General features: G+C 34.5%; 1 protein-coding gene across 1 annotated transcript; it reads left to right on the forward strand.

Annotated features, from left to right (window-relative positions):
* Positions 1–200: 200 nt before the first annotated feature.
* Positions 201–20,626, forward strand: LOC147066031 (endonuclease/exonuclease/phosphatase family domain-containing protein 1-like). Its single transcript, XM_085955615.1, has 6 exons — positions 201–781; positions 2,803–3,505; positions 6,019–6,174; positions 10,119–10,291; positions 14,289–14,453; positions 16,195–20,626. Exons 1-6 carry the CDS (start codon positions 499–501, stop codon positions 16,440–16,442), a joined length of 1,728 nt encoding a protein of 575 aa, XP_085811741.1. The 5' UTR covers positions 201–498; the 3' UTR covers positions 16,443–20,626.
* The last annotated feature ends 503 nt before the right edge of the window (positions 20,627–21,129 follow it).

A 21,129-nucleotide genomic window follows, 5' to 3' on the forward strand; every position in this document is an offset into this window, starting at 1 on the left:
TCAATACGTGAAGAATGTAAAATACCCACTATAATTTTTTAACATCGAACAATATATAAAAACTACTATAACTTTGAAGTATTCAAGATTAAAAATGTTCCTGTTTTGTAGCTTTTTCAGAAAGACTATATTTTTTACACTTTTGTACTAATCTTCCTAGAAAAGGATGGCAACACTGCTTCAGTCAGTTGGACGTCAAATGTGACGGAACAATACCTGATCTAACGTCGGAATGATTTGGAGAATAGAAGTGTTTTTTCAAAATAGTGGAGTGAATATTTTACAAAAAACTAAAATCACATCAAGATTTCATCCTTTAAACTTTTCATTAGAATCCCACCTTCGGACATTAGCTAGATTTTGTAATAAATAATTTTCATCTCAACCCGTCCATCTATTTATCAATGAATTTTCCATAATAGTAAGAAAGTGTTTAAGTTTTTTGATTTCTTATTTATTATATCACAATCTTAACTACATTATGGTGTGACAGTAAGAATGGGTCAGTCCCCAAGTCGTTCTGGCGGTATAAAGAATGGGCGAAGGAGATCTATTAGGTCACCCTTTCCCAGAAGGTCAAAACTCAGTTCTTCTAATCTCAGTCACACGTTCAGTATAACCACCATAAACGAGAATGTAGAACTCGTGAATATAAACACCGCCAGTGAAGAACAACTCATGACCTTACCTGGCATCACACGACAGATATCCCAAGCGATTGTGGACCATCGGCAAGCAATTGGCCGCTTTAAACGATTGGATGATTTGGCTCTCGTATCTGGTAATTGTATTTTTAATATACCTATGTAATGTTTCTGTTCTATGAAACTGTTTTTGGTAACTTGTAACCAACTATGATGATGTCTGCGGTTTTCAAGTTTGTTTAATCTGATACCGGTACTTTATGCTTGAATCTTATACAAGCAAATTCAACAATTAACTTTGCGAATTACGGATTACACAGTCAAACTTACCTCATGCATAGTCATTCTTCCTACCCATATTATCAGACTTCCTCTACATGATTCCAAAAACCGACAATGTCTTCTAATTATTATTATCAGTTACTTTATTTATTATTTACTTTAAGTACTTAATCCAATGTTCCAACTGAGATCCCCGGGGTTCCAGCGGCTAGCTCAGGTGTCCATCGAACCCCGGATTCACAAAAAAAAGTACGATATATTTGAGCGTGGAATTAAATAAAACCACGTCTGTCTCGTGTAACTTGGTATTCCTTATATTTTACACTTTCTTTACATGTTTAGGTTTTTTTACAATTAGTTACGCAGGTCCGTATATGTCGGAAAGTGGACGCTTACTTACTTTTTTTTTTTTTTTAAACTTCGCGTACCCACGCCATTAGTAAAAGGGACTAGTGATTGGCCAAATCTGATCGCATGATCTTTGATTCGGCGAATCACGAGCCTGACCCTGGCGCCGGCGCGCGAGGATTTCACGCACAATGCGCGGCAAAATTTATTATATTTGAATACTTATATTTAGTCTTAAAATTATCGCTTTCATCCATCATCATTTATACTTATTAAATCAAATTAAATTTATCTTAATTACACCTCCGCCCAATATGCGATTTTCACACACCGGACGAAGGCCTTTACTTATGATTAAAAAATACTTACGTGGTTGAGCAAGGAATCAGATTAGATGTTTTATGAAGCCGTTTCTAGAGGTCAGGGTTACGTTTCGACTTATAGCTACTAAATGATTATTTTACACCGGGAGAAGCCCGCCTGTAACAGGGGTGTATCACAACTCTGATTTAAATTTAATTACGCTTTTAAAAACCACATATTGTTATGAACAAAATACCTAATGATTATGCTACCTATAAAAATAGTTTCCGATATTTAGCTGATCCTTCAAATCTTAGAAAAATATGGTAAATATGCCGCAGATGGCCGCATGAGATTTTATAACTTTCTCTTTAGACCAAACCAAACCTAACTTAACATAACCTAAGCTAACCTAACCTATCCCAACCTAATATAATCTTAGTTTGTGATAATGATGCATCAAAATGTATGAAAATTTTAAATTTTAAATTAACAATTATTGGATCGAAAAGCATCTGCGCCGACAGAAAAAGGTATTTAATATAATTGTCTACATGGAATAAACTGTTTTCGTTAAAAAAAATATATAAAAGCTCATGCGGGCATCTGCGGCACAATTACCAAAAATATTATTTAAGACTTAGGTAAGTTCAATCACAAAGTAAAACACTGAATTTTGATAGTATTGGTTAAACTGTAAAACACCTAATTATTCTTTCTCGAATGACCTTTTAGTCCAAATTGAGCTTTGATATTCTCAATCATTCATCCATCACTCTTTAGGATATACTCTGTAGCACACTGTGTAAGGCGCTGACCTTCCATCCGGGAGCTCCATGTTTGATTCAACGTGAGGACACAGTATATTTATGTGAATTTCTCAAAGCCTGGGTGTTTATGATTGTTCAAGTTACTAACAACCACCTTGTACAAAGCAAAGACATGGTTAATAAAAAAAAAAATTCAGATTTCACTTTTACACAATATTCATATATTGAATCGTAATAAATCATTATTGACACTTTGCTGACCTAGGCTTATGCCTGATTTATGGTATTATGTCAACTTTATAACTACAGAGACAAATAAACAAGTTATTACAATTGAAAGTCATGGACCTCACACAATCTTTCAAAAGTCTGGCAATACCAAACACGAGTCACCATAATCACAACTGTCTTGTCTTTTAAATGTTTCGTTTTCTGACACAATATTGCCATTTCAGGAATGGGAGCAGAGAGACTAAATGAAATACGATCAGAAATAACTGTTAATCGTAAAGTACTGTCCAATGCCAGTTCAAGAACTCAATCGCTGGACAGTATTCGGAGCTCGGACTCCGGAAGGACGCCTCTCGACATAAATTCAGTTAACACGTTTCAACTTCAATGCATTCCCGGACTGAACCAAGAGCTTGCAGCCAACATTATAGATTACAGAAATAAAAAAGGGCCTTTCAAATCACTTGATGATCTTATTAAAGTTAAAGGAATAGACGCCATGCGACTAGGATCAATTAAATCGCAAATAGTATTGACAATCCCCAAACAGGAAAGTCTCGACGCATTTACCAGAATAGATAGTTTAAAAAATGGTACCAATGGACACGTCAACATACATTTGGCTAAAGCAGCTCTAATGAATGGCAATGCCGTTCCTAAAGGTACGGGACACAGAAAGTCTCTTTCGATGCCTGTCAAATATAACCCGCAGTTTTTAAACGGATTCTCTTTGGCCCCTGTCAATGATATCTTCGATCTGCTCTCTGCATACTCCCATCGACCTATAATAGAAGAAGAATTCAACTATGTCAAAGATGGCAAACCGGCGTTTAGAATAGCCACGTGGAATTTACACGCCCTCAGTGTTGAAAAAGCTAACAACCCTGGCATTAGAGAAGTGGTTTGCCGGACTCTTTTGGAAAACAGGTATATTAATTCTAAAGGCTAATATTTTTATATTTTAATAGTAGGTAAGTAATATCCTTTATTGTGTTAACTGTCAATTCATGATGGAAATGCATGTATTATTAAATTAGTTTAATTAAATTAATTATAAGGTAAGTAATAGATGAAACTGTCTTACAATGTAAGGAAGGAATTTGTCCATAGCATGCTTTACAAGAACAATAAATGATTGGACTTTGATCTGACCAATTGACTTTTTATGATAATATCTTGCCAATATGTGTGTGAACACTGAATCATTATTATCGTCTTATCATTTTATCTATTTTCAAATAGATGAGAAGTGGATTCATAAATTTATTGTCAATTCTACAATGACGGCGTGCCCAATCAATCAAGGAATTTCTGATATAGACAATTGTTTGCTTAAATGATTCACACCTATTTGCCTTGTTGCTTTTTAAAAACTAATCCGCTCGTTTTTGATTGGTCAATAATATGGGCAATGATTATTTTTACAAACATTGTATATTATTATTTTTTTTAAATAAGTCAGGATGCCACAAGAAAAAAATAAATACCTACTTATGAATGTCTTATAGCCATTTACACATGTGTGAATTAACTGCTGGCAGTACTTATTGTCGTGATCATAAAAATAAATGGCAAATGTAAACACTTATTGTGTGTGGTGCAAACTGCAACATTGCTTGCATGGATGAAAAATTTTTAGAAGCTTCTAAATTTTCACGTGATATTTGCAACTCGTACGACATGTGCGCATTTGCGGTGGAATGATAGTGGCGACCCTTGCGAGAAAATATATGAACTACACCACGCATCATACAAGAGATTGGCACAACAATTAGCATTTTTGTGTCTAAAGTTATTGTCGTGAATTTTTTTTTGCACGCTATTGTTGACGCTGTTAAATGTTGTTTAATTTTTCTTCAGGTGTTGTTTTTAATCAACCGTGAATAACAATTGTATTGTAATTGGAAGTAACAATTAACTATGTTTAGTTATATTTTATTTATCGTATTTGTTTCCACAGTAATGAAAAAAATTAATAATCCAATAATTGTGAAATTAGATAACGGAACGTAAAGACTGACTGTGCATGATGCTAATTGATCATAATATAAACTTATTTATTTCTGAGAATAAAATGTTCCGTAAGAACATTAGGTATACTGAAATCCATCATTTTCTACAAATTTGTTTTTAATTAATGGTAAGAAAACTTTGAAAGAAGGATGGGTGTCATTTATAGACGTCTTTTTGAAAAACCTGTCGAAAAAGTCGTGACACATGCTGATTACTATCGCGTCCAACGTAAATACGTCAAGGTCGAGCATTCATCATTTGTGTTTAATTGCAAAGCATATAAGTATATATTTAGAATTATTTTTACAGATTTGTTAATCGCAATCGTAAAAGCGAAAATTAGTGAAAATATTAGTTAAAATTTTCTTAAAACTGTTAATGTGTCGATTGTTTAAAAACATTGTCGACCCTAAGCAATTAAATTCAACTGTAGACCGATGCCGCCGGGATCGGAGTACGTTTATGACACTAGCTGTCTAGGCTAAGTGTCTAAGTACCTAATTGGTGTTTTCGCCGACAATATTGAAAATGTATCCACACATATGGTTGAAATTTCAGTCAGTAGGTACCTACCAGCGTTCAACATAATAAACAACTTCTTTTGTAGTTTATGAATGCCATGCTTGTTTCGGGGAAAAATTCTAATTGTGTATTTTTGTTTGAATTGCGACTTTTTGGATTATGTGACCGCTCATTTAAAAATACCTATTCTCTGATATAACGAGCAAAATCAGTCGGTCCTATCTTCCTCGTAATAACCAAGTTCGACTGTATAGATTATTTGAAAACACCAAGAAAAAATCTTTTTTGACAAAATATGACACTCGACGAGATTTGAACCTGTAACCACTGGATTCGCGCCAATGTGCTTTACCAATTAAGTTACGGGTGACCTACTTAATTATGACGAAGTTAACTAGTAGTTCTTACACGAAATGCTTATCAATCAGTTTTTGTGTTTTTAAATCAAGTGCCCTAATAATTACTAACCAACACCTGGATCGGTCCAAATTTTAGTTATAACATACTTGCACTTGCTAATAATTTAATAAACTATTTATTTTTTTCGACGAATAATTCATAGGATTTGAGAAAGTAACATTCTTTATATTGAATATACCTACATAATTTGAAAATACGTATATATACTTGCCAAAAAAATCTTTTTTTGAAAAAATACGACATCCGTCGGGATGTTTACAAGTTTTAAATGGATGCACATAATTGTGAAATTAGATATTTTATTTTACTCCAACATTGCTATGCTATGAAAATATGAATTAAGTTTTATTCTTACTGTTAAATTGATGATTAAAAGCCAATACAATAAATTAACAGAACAAGTTTACACTCGTTTATGATTGAACCTGTTCTTTTGTTTCGTCAAAACATTAATCATTTATTTCGTGTTGATTGTTGTTAATTAGGTTTTCAATATTGGCCATACAAGATGTGCTGGAGGAGGAAGCCTTACAGGTGCTTTGTAATGAATTGAACACGCCGACACTTCGCCGAGTCAACGAATGGAAAGAAAACAGCAGACAATGGAGGTTCTACGTGACTGAAGGATACATTGAGAAAACGTAAGTATATTAATCGAGATACCATTTATGTGACAGAATTCCGTTTTACAATATTGATGGTCACAAATTAATAACTGTCAAGATATGAAGACTGTAAATATAAACGATTGATAGAAAAAACTGCTATTTTATTAAATATTTTTTTTATAAACTAGTGTTTTTGTTAGTCCTTGGTCCCATTTAAACAAAATTTATTTGTATTTATATGAAAAGTTGTACCCCGACTTACGCGAATCCGAGTGATTTTCGTCAGACCCACCTATCGTGTAACTTCGGGGTATTACAGTATAACAAAACATGCTGACTGCCCTCAATATTGAATGCACGTCACATTTACGTGACAAACTTTAATGCATATTATTATCATACAGACGTTACTATTGAAAATAACATGTTTAAGTATATCCCATATTTTACCACACTCGATATCCTTAGCCTGTCATATCACACCCAGTAGGGTAATAATAACTCCCCCTTCAGCGATACGCCACTGCGTAGCTCGTTGAATTGTTTAGCTCAGTCGGTGAGGGGTTATCAATAATAAGAAGATGTTTCCTTTTGAATGAGAGTACGGTTATGACTCTGTTTATTGTTTTCTCTGCCAATATACAACGTTCAGTTTTCAGCGTACAATATTCGGGCAATGTAGGTGAAGGCGGCAGACATGTAGACGTAGCGACCGATTTGATACGAAGCGAATGCGCGAGAAATTATCTTACCCGTAAGTAAACGGGATAAGATTTTTCACCGGGTAGTACTTCGGCGTACAAGATGATTCGAAAGTTCCAGAAGCGACGAGAAGAGATGAGTGGCGAGATACTGATGGAACGGGTCCAAAGTTGAAGAGAGGCTGCTAGTCGGCGAGAGACTGTTTCCGAGGGCTGATCCGTGAGACTGATAATTTATTACCCGGATGTATCTCTATTTATAGCAGCATCCCTGTTTCTAATTGGTCCAAAGAGATAATAAGAAGGGGTGACCAAAGATTCTAATGTATTCGTTAATTCGTACTACGTGTCATCTCTTGTTTATTTAATAGGAATTTACTGAGTTGTCAAAATGACCAAGTACCAAGAGATAATATGTTATATGCATGTGGATGGATGTTTTGACGTTATAAAATATCGTCTATCTAATTCGATTGATTTTATATGAATTTATCTAGGGCATTAATATAGCTGTCTCCGGCATAAACTCGCGGTTTTTGTCTTATGCCAAGAGTAAACACACGATTTGATTAGCGTTTAAATTATATGCATTTACAACTACTTACTAGGTACCTATTGACATAATAATAGGCCCTGTAATTGTCATCCACCGATCTTCACATAAATATTTGTGATTTTACAACAGACAGGTGCCTTTACCTTTTACAAATACATATTAATCATAATAACAACTTTATCTTTAAATTACGTCTCGGCGATGTAACTCCCGCATTGCCTTATTTTTAGCCGCTGTTTCTAAACCGCACAGCTGGATAAAGGTCGGGATTTTAATTCATTTGATCAGAAATCGGCGAAGCCCGCCCCGCGCTGGTCGTATCAAAATTTCATTATGTTATTAAATATGCGAATTTCCTTATGCTTTATATTACAGACGACAGATACAATTATTATGAACACAAAAATCGAATAATATTTCATAAAAGTTGAATTTAAGGGACTCTATGATGCTATTCCATTCGTTTTCCCCGCGCGCCTAATTTTTTTCTAGCGGGAAACATTTTTGCATACGCACACCGATGCACACACATACCAATGCATTGGTCGGCCGTTGGGTATTGTTATGCCCTCAATTTGGCTGTTGCTACGCGCTCAGTTCCTACGCGGTTTATAAATATTACTTCGTTGGATTATTTATTCTATATTTATCAATTTATGTTTAAGAAGTTTATGGATTGAAATATCATTCGATTAGTGTGTTCCACATAACATTTTAATTATTTATATACACTTTATTATTAATCTCTCGCTACTGCGTTCGTCTCTTTATATTAGCAATTACTCTTCTTCTTTTATACTAATATATGGATACATAATATTAATTAAACTTATACCTAACATTTTATAATAACATTATCACAGGTTTTATGTACAGAACAAGGCAATTTTAGCATACATCATTCTTTCATTCCGTATTACCTTGTTCGTAGCAATTTGTGTCCCGTCCGATATGTTTACATACTGAACGGGGAACGTAAAAACCTGTGAGCAAACAAACAATTTACATATGGCTAGACAAGGAAAGCGTTTAGGCGTTTTACTAAGCCGTATATTTAGAGACCAGGTTTATATGTCGGCTTATTGCTAATTAATTTACTATGCGTATTGCCTGCCTGCCTGCAGGTGGTGACAGTAAGCTAGTTCCTATTAATTTTGTGTTCCCTGCACGACATTCATACATAATAGTTATTGACTAAAAAACTATCCGTGATAGACGAGTGAACATTGCTGAAGCCATGGGTTGCATATTCAACTTCTATGTCTTGTAGATTCGCATCTTCTTTAGTTTATATTTGTATGCGCATGAGCATCTTGGATTGTTCGATGAAGAATGGCCAATATCGGATCGTAGAGCCAATGAAAAAAATATGTTAATATACATATATTATATTTTACACATAATTTATTCTTAAATTCCTTCAAGCTATTCCAAACCTTAGTACCAAAATGTGTTTTGTTTTAAAAACATGCAATGGTATAATTATCTGTGATGTAATTTTCTTATAATATTAGTATGTAATCATATATTTGTTACATTTTTATTGGCGGAATTTAGTTGTACATTGCAGGAAAAATATACTACATTATTATATTAAATTAAGATGACTGTCAGTGATCACTTTTACAAGTATGGCATGATAATACGTCTATGCAAAATGCGTGGGACTGAAGTGATAAAAATATCAGCTGCATATAGACATTTTTCATTTGTTTTTGTTGTCCGAATATCGAGAGTATGTTTGCAATTTATAATGTAACAAATTAATTTGAAAATAAACTAGGTAACAGCAAAATTAATATAACTGTGTTGATGATTGATTAACTTATATGTATTTATATGCAAAGTTATACCCTGCCTTGTGCGAATTCGACTTAACACATTGACGGCTGACTATATAATTAGTTTTTAATTAACACATTTAAATTGCATGTTAATTATATCGAATGGCCACCTAATCGTAATCGACGTCTTTAGCGTCCAATGTTTTAAGCAATTTTCGTCAGACCCGTCTGTCATTTAACCATATTGTAATTTTGAGTCTGTGAATAATGCAAAATAGTTACAGACCTACAAACCTATCTAAAGAATGGCCAAAAATGGAACTACGAACTACCATAGGATGCCATTTTGAAAATGTCATTTGAATGTCAGATTTTGTCCAGTTACGAGTCTTGATTGGATAGTTTTCGACAGTGGTTCCCCCATCCCATTCTTCAGATAATTTTGTAGGTCTGTATGCTATATTTCACTTCAAATATGACAAAATGAAGAATGTTCCATGTACTATTGTTTTATCAGAAATTTTATAATTTTTTGACACCCGCGTACTATAATCAGCATAATAAAAGATGCCAACACTGGCTTAGTCAACATCATAGAGGTATTAAATAAAAAGAGGGGCAGATAATCGGCTTTATCATACAACTGAATGAAGCAGGCCAACAATGGCCAACAACTTACGAGAAATAGCGACATGATAAAAAAAATGCAGGGCATCACATAGGATTTACTTTGGTCATTATAACGTACCCATATAATTAATAATGTTAACGTTAATTTTGCCGTAAATTGATTATCAGCCTGCCAGACCATACTTTTTTATATAACCTGCCTGCTTCACCATACTTTCATATAACCTGCCGCCCCTACGTCAACATGTATGGCCTGGATTTCCTTTCACAATGATAAATTAATATAATATTTTGCGATTGTTTCAGGCAAAAGTTTGGATTCCTGTACGATGCGTTTAGTGGAAATATTCCAATAGAAATTAATGTCCGTAGTGAATTAGAAGACAATTTAAAAAATACAAGAACATCTGAAGAAGACAGTGAAGTTACAAATAATATTGATTCCATTCTGTGCCCTAACATCAACTACACCATTATAGGTAATTACGATATTGTTTGACCAATTATTTTGTGTATATTTATTTATCTTCGAACCAACATTGACCTGCGCATCTATTCTATACACAAACAGCTATCGGCAGCTATCGAGGTTAGTTTTTCATACTTTTGTATTAAGTATTGGCACTTATTGTAACAATTACAATAAGTTGTTGGAATTGTTACAATAAGTGCTATTTTCAACAGCACCTCTCTTGGCTGTGCTACATTAAAGAGTGAGGTAGATAGTTTTGACTGTTTAGATGGCTAACTTATTTTAACAATTATAATACTTCGATACAAACATTTGAAAAACTACCCTCGATAGCTGCCGATAGAAGTTTTGTGTATAGAATAGATACGCTGAAAACTGTTCATTAGCACCCTCCATCTTGTGGAACAGTCATTATGTGGTAGGTTCCATCACGAAATTTACTCTTTAAAGTTTTGTGGCCTAATGCAGACGTTTTCAAACTTTATCGGTTCATGGCACCCCCATGTTTAAAATTTTTTTCACTATGCTCCAATTTTTTTTCAGCTTTAATTCGCAAATTTATTTTACTCTCAACGAGTGAAGTACTTTAAAATTCTTGTTAAATTTCTATGAGATGGTGCCAGAATTCATAAAGTTAAATTACTGCTGAAAAGTATCATTCTTGCAATGACGTTCATCAGAATATCAGTTAAATCCGACGCGTAGTTAATATTTGACAGTCATCTGAATTATAGACTTTCGCATTTGTGGCAGCGACGGATAAAATGAGTTCTGTACTGTTATAAAACATTTATATTTGAAGGAGTTAACCATCGTGCAGTTCAATGCCGACTTTGGTGAAGTTCACAGTGACTGTACTAGTGTTGAAGACTGTTTATTTTTGTATAAATGAGTTTCACTCTAAATGTTCAATTTAGGAGGAAATCATTGAAAAAATTCATAGGATTGTAATTGAAGAATTCAAGGGCTTTTTTTAGTGCTTCAAATTTTAGTTTAGTTAATTAGATTGAATATCTGTGGCGTGATACGTTATATCTTCTGCAGATTCAAATTGTTTTTTAAATTACTATTTTCTGTAAATTATTAAAATATTTTTTTATTAACATACAATATTAAAAGGGAGAAAACTGCAGAATAGAAATAGAATTCCTAAATAGTTAATCCTCAAATACAGTATCATTTTGCAAGACTAAAATTGACAAACTAGTGTCAATAGGTTGATTAATATAATAAGATATTGCTGCTAATCTTTCGTGTTTGCGTAGATAATCAATAATATTTTGTTCTGTCAGAGACTAGTAAATGGCATTAAAAAAATTATTTACTTGATTTCTGTTTACATTTACAATATGTAATTATGACAACTGTCACTTTCCTTTAAATTTCACTGTTAGGGATACCACTCATTTGATTTGTTATCCGTCCAAAAATCGGCTGACTAATGCAATAAGCTTACTTATCTACAAAGTATTAGATCATAATACGAGGGTGGGTCAATAATTCCTTAGAAAAAAGCATTAAAACAGTTTTTATTTTTGTATTTTTTTTTTATTTCTCAACATAATCTCCTTGGAGCTCAATACACTTGGTTAGACGTTTCTCAATTTTTTTTAAACCGTCAGAAAAATAAGTTTTCGGAAGGTCCTCAAAATAAGCATTTGTCCGATCGATGACTTCTTCATTTGAAAAAAAACGTTGTCCACTTAGCCATTTTTTTAAGTTTGGGAAAAGGAAAAAGTCACTGGGGGCTAAATCTGGGGAATACGGTGGGTGGTCGACCAATTCGAACTTCAATTCTTCAATTTTAGCCATTGATCGTAAACATGTGTGAACACGGGCATTGTCCTGATGAAAGAGGATTTTTTTCCTGTTTAAATGAGGCCGTTTTTCTTCAATTTTGTTTTTTAGCTGGTCCAATAAAGATGCATAATAATGCCCTGTTATTGTTTTTCCTTTTTCCAAATAGTCAACGAAAATAATTTCACGTGCATCCCAAAATACAGTAGCCATAACCTTACCAGCTGATTTTACGGTTTTCGCCTTCTTTGGACATGGTTTGCCTTCGCAATCCACTGCTTTGACTGTTCTTTCGTCTCGGGAGTATAGTGGTGTATCCATGTTTCATCTACAGTCACAAAGCGACGAAAAAATTCATCCGGATTGCGTTACATGAGCGACAACAGGGCTTTAGAGGCCACCACCCTATTGCGTTTATTGTCGACTGTGAGCAAACGCGGCACCCATCTTGCAGAAATATTTTTCATGCCCAATTTGTCATGTAAAATAGAAATGACGCTACCTTTTGAGATCCCTGTAACCTCAATTATCTCACTCAACTTTAATCTTCGGTCACTTAACACCATATCGTGGATTTTATTGATCATTTCTGGTGTAGTCACCTCTACAGGACGTCCTGAGCGTGGTTCATCCTTTGTTGATGTACGACCACGTTTAAATTCCTTTAACCAGTTATAAATAGTTGCAAGTGAAGGAGCAGATATGCCGTGAACTAAATCCAACTCATTTTTTATTTCGTTTGCTGTTAACCCTTTTATATTAAAATGTTTAATAACAGCTCTAAACTCAATTTTCTCCATTTTCCATTTTTCCATTTTCCACAAGCAAATTTTTTTTTTAAATGTACGAGAAACACACAACAACCCGACCAATCTGATTGAAACTTCGCAGCATACTGAATCGGTAGTGCCGCTGCATGAAAACAAACCGCTTACAGTACTAGTCGCGCCACCTGTCGGCTTTTCTAAGGACTTATTGACCCACCCTCGTAATTGAATTCAAGATAACATCAACATTTCATTAAAATGTACAATGTATTTTATCTTTCTATGTACATACTAATATAATATTTGGATCTGACAGGTAAACTGGGTTAATAATGGGTAATTGCAACTTTTCAGCCGCATCAAAAGTTATTTCATATAAAACGATTGCGATTTTAATTTAAATGCATATCATTTTATGTCCAAACTAGTGAAATGCAAATATTTATTGGTAAGTAAACAAATGACAGAGAATAAGAGAATTTTATTTTCGTCTCAATTGAAAAAAGTAGACTTTTATTATAATCCACTTAACCTACCTCATTTGGCAAAAATTACATGTTGTGTTGTCAATATGTGTTTGATCCAGAGCGAGGACTCAATAAGTTAGGCGAACAACTAACAACCGTTCATGATAAAAAGTCTGTTAATATAACCTCCACTCGATTGAGTACCTTAGGCTCAGAAAGAGGTACAGTAAAAACAATACAATGATTCGGTTGGTTGATGGTGTGCGTGCGGATGTTTAGCCCCACTAGTTCTATTAATTACCTGGCAGTCGATGTGCTCAAAACGCTGGCAACGATATACGTATTCGTACCCATACAATCCACGAACCAAATCATTGTTTTGTTTTTACTGTAAATTACAATGAGTTTATACTATATATAAAAGGATTCTATTACACTCTTTTTGTTATGATATTTTAACGCAATTATCAAATGAATGAAACACGGTTAAAATAGTTAACTGCACAGATATTAACATCACCAAGTTGACGTTTACGATTTCCTAACTCAAACAATGACTGCCACTTTTGATATTCATTGTGTTTATGCTTTTTACTACAGGATTTTACAACTAAATAATAATGTTGAAGTGTTGTATTATTGGCTGCTTATCTTCTCATCATGATAGATTGTCTTTTCATAAAGCCTGAAAATTGGCAAATAAATCTTATAGTAGAATCGTGAAGTTCTCTTCAAATGAACCTGCAATACGAAGATACTTGTCAGTAAACCAGAGGTCATTTTTTTGCTTCACTCTCACATTATGTTCAGGCTCCGTATAAATAGAAGAATTTTTCCTTCGACATCTCTGGTAATTTACTACATACTTTTTATCTCTCATTTCTGGATACATATTTATATGGTTTTTATGTATTGGCATCCCCCTGAAGATCCCTCGAAATTATTTTATTGAATGTTGTTTTTTTATCAACAGATTTTAGGATAGCAGGGAAGAAATTCTTCATTTTGAACCTTCACTTTGTGCAGGGGAACTCGGATTATAACAATACACTATTATGCGAGACAATTGATAAACTTCTGAATATGAGTCCCAATGTAGTGGTCCTTGGAGACGTTCATTCGTCAAAAAATGTTGAAGGTATTACTTAATGTTATTTTTGGTACACTCTTTAGTTTGACATGTTGATTTTTTTTTAATTCAACATTTAAATACCCCCCATAATGATGCCGGCAACACTAACATTAATACTCATGACCAGGAATCAGTACAAAGCGGCATTGATGATAACGAAGAACCACCGACATTAAATGAGGTAAAAGGTGCCATGTCAAGGTTAAAAACAAACAAATCGCCTGGAATAGATAACCTACAGAGTGAATTAATAAAATGTGGGGGAAAGCCTGCTCAAAAATTTGCATAGCCTAATCCACCAAGTATGGACTTCAGAAAAAATGCCAAAGGAGTGGAAGGATGGGCTGATTTGTCCCCTGCACAAGAAATGAGATCAACTACAATGTAGTAACTACAGAGAGGTGACACTCCTTAACTCTGCATATAAACTGTTGTCGATTCTGATATTCCAGCGGCTGGAACCCATTGTAGAAGGAATACTCGGGCACTACCAAGGAGGCTTTCGACAAGGGAAATTTTGTGTTACTCAAATATTCACTCTAAGGCAGATTCTAGAAAAGACCACTGAATTCAATATTAACACGTATCACCTGTTCATCGATTTTAAGGCAGCTTATGATAGCATTAATCGAAACCGGTTATACGAAGCAATGCGAGAATTTGAAATTCCGACGAAAATAATTAAACTTGTAGAGATGACAATGACACCAGTACAATGCCGGGTGAAGCTTCAAGCGGAAATATCCGAGCCATTTATATCACTGATTGGCCTCAGGCAAGGTGACGCTCTGGCATGCCTTCTTTTCAATATTGCGCTAGAAAAGGCGATACGGGATGCAATAATTGATGCCCGTGGCAGCGACACGATATTTACTAAGCCTGTGCAGCTGCTGGCGTATGCCGATGATATTGCCATATCAGAATTGGCGCTGAAAAAGGCATTCACAACACTAGAAGCCTCTGCCAAAAAAATGGGCTTACAAATAAACGAGGCAAAAACATGCCTGTCTATGTCACACCACGGGAAGGCTCACCAAAGTTAGATATTGGTGCATACAAGTTTGATGACAGTTTCATATACCTTGGTTCTCTTGTAACTCGACATAATGATATTACAGAAGAAATCAACACGAGAATCATGTCTGCGAATAAATGCTACTTTGGTCTACTAAGACATTTTAAGTCCCGCATACTATCTCGCCGAACTAAAAGCACTCTTTACAAGACACTTGTAAAGCCAGTGCTCACCTACGCATCGGAAACCTGGACATTAACTCTGCGAAATGAATGAGCCCTGAACATTTTTGAAAGAAAAATTCTCCGCCGTATATATGGACCGATCAGGGACGGCACCAATTGGAGGAGAAGATAAAATGCTGAGCTCTACGGGCTGTACGAAGATTGCAGCGCAGTTCAATCAATCAAGATTGGGAGACTGCGATCGCTAGGTCATGTGCACCGTATGAATGACAATGAACCGGCAAAGAGAGTGATGTCCAGCAATCCAATAGGGCGTAGAAGTAGAGGCAGGCCAAAGATTCGCTGGTTGGATGGAGCTGCCAGTGACTGCCGTATTCTGGGGGTACCAAATTGGAAAGCGGCCACACTGGATATTATTTATTTATTTATTATTTATCGAATGTTTGTGGAGAAAACTTGAACAGTGCAATTGATAACTAGGAACGGTTTCTAGTCAGTAGAATTACAAATTAATATGGTTGATTTAATTATGATATCCATATTGCAGTTTTGGCGTCTTGCTACAAATCTGTGATAAACCCGGAAAGCAGCACCTTGGTGGAGTGGACGGGAGGAGCTAGCAACTTGAGCGGAATGGCCGCCATCTTGGTCCCTGGCGAAGAGCTGGCCTCATACTCGGGTGAATGCGGGGTGGTGCGGTCGGGCCTCTGCCACCTCGCTATCCCGCGCGGCTGGACGTGGGGCGGGCCCGCCTCCCCCCACTGCCCCGCATGGGCTTCTTTTTACACTTGCTAGCATTTACTTATTACTTCAGATTTCTTCCTATTTGAGGACATTTTGCCTTTTAAACTGTTAAGTTTATCAATATATTATGAATTATAATGTAAGGATATAGCAAATATAAGATCGGTGAAATATTATACTGTATTAAACAACGGACTGTGCGGATCGTGGCGTCAGCCGCGCGCGTGAGGTGAAGAGCGGAAGCGTTCTTGAAATTTTCGGGACCATGTTAAACGACGTTAAATTATTTTATTTTTTATTTACAATACTCTCACTATCTTACACGTTGTTAATATTGTACCTATTTTGGTGCGCGCTACCTCAGATGTTTTGACAACTTTTTCTGGCTTCGGATTATTTGTATTTTCATTCTCTCTATACATACAATGTGAATATTTATTTTTACACATTTCATGAATATGTAATTGGATTGCTTATCACAAATTTTGAAATGTAATTGGGTAACGAGCATTATAATTAATTGCCTATTATGTAATAGGTTTAAAATATTTACAGGGTGGTAGTTGCAATAGAAAACTATTATTTCCATTGCATTTTATTTATAATTTAAAATATTTCTTTATATATATATATATATATAGTATAACTCCATAGGGTTGCCATGTTTTGAAAAAATATACCATATCGGGATACTCAATTGTCAGTATTGCAATCTTTGTTAAACTTGGGGGTAATTTTTACATGCCTTATTTTGATTGTTTCTGGTACTTACTGGTTTTAGTTATAGGGCCTATGCATACAATGACCTCCTAAAGCAGAATGCTGTGTCTTCCATTTTTAATTACAATAGTTGTCAGCAAATCCGTTATGTACCTACTCGCCTATTGTGTGATTTCTTTTCGGCTATCTTAAACAGACAAATACACTAAGAATCTTTAAATTGACATTTACATTTACACTAAACATAGGTATTCTTAAATACTGATGGTTTTAGGTCTGTCAGGTTTGGAAGCACCCTTGTGAAAATGTGCGATAAACCACCATTATGATATATATTACAATGGGTAGGTATTACAATAAAACAATAATGAAGTGTGCAGTCAGGATTTTTATGTTTAAATTATTTTTTAAAGTGAGATATCACTGCTCACAAAAGTTATAATATTTGTAATGGCTCCCTCATTCGCCGCAAGTACCTAAGTTTTGAATGTTCTTAACTTGTTTCCGATAAAGTAAAATTGTTCTAAGTATCGATTATCTACACAAGCACGGAAGATTAGCAGTATTTAACACGTCTTCACGATTAAACTGTTTGTCTGCGTTAACTTACCAGTGTTGTAATACTTGCAATTCAGAAAATATTGTCCCTATACTAGGGACACTTGTATTTGCGGTGATGAAGCCCCATTAAGTTACTTAAAATTTACCTTAATATTCAATTTATATTGTTCAGTTTTCATACATTTACGACCAAAGCAGAATTTTAAAAAAAGGCAACAATTTTGATTGAGGGAAGCGGCGTTGCTATATTAGTTTTGCTATCTTTCATTCCATTTTCATCTATGTATAGTGTTTGATATCAGTTAGTTTTACATAACATCGACATTCTATGCATCAGGCCCTTAGAAAAATACCCGCTTAAAAGTAAGCTAGATGGTAGATTTCAAAGCCAATTGTACCTCATTTGTTTGTAATTATCATCAACCTGAGCCATCAAGCGTTGATGGCAACAACCTCAGATTACGGAGACATGCTTTAAAACTAAACAAATCCATCATGACGAATTTGAACAGATTTGTGGTCTTTGTTTTTTAAGAGGATGGATTAAGGGAGACAAGGGAGAGATGCATAATACAGGTAACCCCCCGTTCATCGCGACCCTGGCAAGTGCGGATTCGTTATATCGCGATCTTTTTTTAAAACTGGAATTTGTGGAAAGGGGAAATTATCCACAAAATTTAATTTTTAATGTAACAGAGACAGGACTATTAGAGACGAATGCCAACACGTATGTTTATTTCCATAGAGGAGAAGACTGCTTCTGGATTTAAAGCATCCAAGGATCGTCTAACTCTTCTTCTCTTAACTCATTGAAGAAACTGATGGAGGTGATAGAGATGCCATGGAGGTTTGGTGGAAACAATTTAATATTATGAAAGCTATCAGAAACATCGACGAAGCGTGGAATGAAGTCACCCAGTCGTTTATGAAGGGTGTTTGGAAAAGGCTTGTTCAGTGAAATTGTTAAAGTTCACTGCAATTATGAAAATGATATTCAAAATATCATCGATGAGATTAGTCTTATAGCCATATCCGGAGGCATCGAAGCTGTTGATGTAGATAATATTCAGACTTTGTTAAAATCACACGGCGAACCCTTAACTAATGAAGAGCTGCAGAAAATGCAGAAAAGGGCTGCCATACGTCCCTAGAAAACGATGTCTCCGAACCTGTTCCCGTGCGAAAGTTAACTGTTAAAACCATTGAAAAGGCCCTTTCTCTTCACAATCAATGCATGAAGTTGTTAGGAGAGAACGACGAAGATGACGAGCGAGTGAGTGCTGTAAAACGTGGCTGTAATGCATTACTTGACAGTATGTAATCACAAATTTTGCACAATAAACGTAGAGAGGCCAAACTAGGGAATCTCCCCGTTGATTGCGAAATTTCGCTTATCGCGACCATGTCCAGAACGTATCCCTTGCGATGAACGGGGGGTTACCTGTATAATATTGTTTATACTATACTCAAGAAATCCCAAACACATGGTAACCCTATACCTCCCATTATTCTTATAAATGTTAATTAGTTAATTAATTTAGTGTAAATAATATAATTATTAAAATGACAGTTATTATTGGCTCATTACTTTGTGGAGATTGTGATTTTTTATGAAAAAATCAATATTGTTGAAAACTGAGTTTTTATTATTGACTAGTGATACATTAGGGTACTTATTTGTTGTGACGTAATTCTTGTGATAAATTTTATAAACATGTGACGAGATGTTTTGTGGAGCGCACAGAGTATTCTTGTAGAGATAGTTTCATGAAGTGATAATTGACATAAGATTTTTCCTATTATTTCCAAACGTCACACTAATAATTAATTAAAATGTCCCTTTCTTCGAGTATGTATTCCATATGCTTTCCTTCAACCGTAAAAATACCTTTATTTATAGCAGTGGTCGGGGAGTTTTATTGGGAATTTCCTTTTCGACGCTACATTCCCGCAGATCTGCAGTGAATCCTATCTCTTGCCAATCCTTTCCAGTTTACTGGCCTTCCCGCCGCATTTCTCCTCCATATATCTCTCTTTATTGGGTAGTAGCGAAAGATGTTGAAGAAAACCTTTTTTGTACAGAGATGTAGCCTAAACATATGAAAGTGATGGCAAAGAGAGAGTGCATTTATAAATTATGTTTTTGCATAAAAATGTCAAATTGAAATTGCTTTCAGCGATTTTTATAGAGAAATTACATAAGGCTCGATCTGGAAAATGATTCAACAACTTTGCTATTACGCCAATATGTAGGTATTTATTTTGTTAAATGTTTTTAACCCCCCTCCCTCCTTCCCCATGCAAGACTTCAAAATTAGTAAAAATAAACTATCGGTCTTAAAATAAAGAGTAAACTTCTCTTATAACATACGGCAATCCTACTCAAACTGTAAATTGTTCGAAAAAATTTTAAAAATAGTTTTTTTAAGTTTAGAATGAAAAGAAAATCTTTAGTGAATTTGCTAAACTAAACTGCAAGATTTTTTTGGCAAAAAAATTAAAAACCATTATAGCAAAGATTTAAAAAACAATAAAAAAAATAGTTTTGTTTTATTTTTGATACAACAGCGTTAATATCAGGATTCTGATGGCCTTTGTGGTCCAACTAACTCATTATAGTATTAAGAAGATTAAATAATTCTTGTTCACGAAAGGTGAGTTATTACAGGAAATAAATTTTTTCCTCAACCATATGTGCAATTTAAAAGCTTTCGGTATCCAAAAAGATGAGAGTTTTATATTGTTTTAAAATTCCACGCACCCTTCATAATTGAAGTGAAATCCAATAACTTTGCCAATCCTTCAACCCCCCTAAGTATTTTTTATTTTTATTAAACATTAATTATTTACCCAAAAAAAATCATTCATGGTAATGTAGCCCTGTTCCCTGACCCCTGATTTATATTATACTTAATTCTAATGAAATCAAAGCGTAGTATTTATATACTGCAGCCTTTAATTTTATTCAAAACGGGTGCCATCAAGTAAAGTAGCCTTTCTATTGTGGCCAATAATGAGTTTGTGGTGCAATATTAAATTTTGTATAAGTGATTTTATCAATTTCGAAAGAAATACATTGTCCCATCGAGTAGAGAAAAATATTTGGCGATTTCGAATTTAGTTTTTGTACTTCGAATTATTAGATTGTGAGCCGTATACAAAAAATGGCGAGAAGCAAAATTTAGAACATACAACCAGAGCATAATAATTTTATTTCAATAAAATAAACTAGGATTTAGTGCTAGATTAATTTTTAATACTGTAACCAAGTATTTTTTACCAATCGGTATTATTTATTTGTGACGCAATGTTCCATGAATTGCATTTTTCTATTTATTTATTAATTTTACTTATTATTTTATAATATTTTTATTTATTAGCAAATTAATTAGTCATGTATTTATTCACTTGTATTTTATTACAGTATTGATGACTATTCTTTACCTCGTTAATTAAA

Source organism: Rhyacophila brunnea, unplaced genomic scaffold, assembly GCF_057557595.1.
Source record: "Rhyacophila brunnea isolate RB1 unplaced genomic scaffold, BYU_Rbru_1.0 scaffold_5, whole genome shotgun sequence".
Lineage (NCBI taxonomy): Eukaryota > Metazoa > Arthropoda > Insecta > Trichoptera > Rhyacophilidae > Rhyacophila > Rhyacophila brunnea.

What these genes read in the sequence shown, in the direction of transcription:
- LOC147066031 (XM_085955615.1), top strand. Translation starts at nt 499, where the DNA reads ATGGGTCAGTCCCCAAGTCGTTCTGGCGGTATAAAGAATGGGCGAAGG. An exon ending in TGATTTGGCTCTCGTATCTG is followed by an intron (nt 782 to 2,802) that starts GTAATTGTATTT and finishes TTGCCATTTCAG; the next exon opens with GAATGGGAGCAGAGAGACTA. An exon ending in TTCGTCAAAAAATGTTGAAG is followed by an intron (nt 14,454 to 16,194) that starts GTATTACTTAAT and finishes TCCATATTGCAG; the next exon opens with TTTTGGCGTCTTGCTACAAA.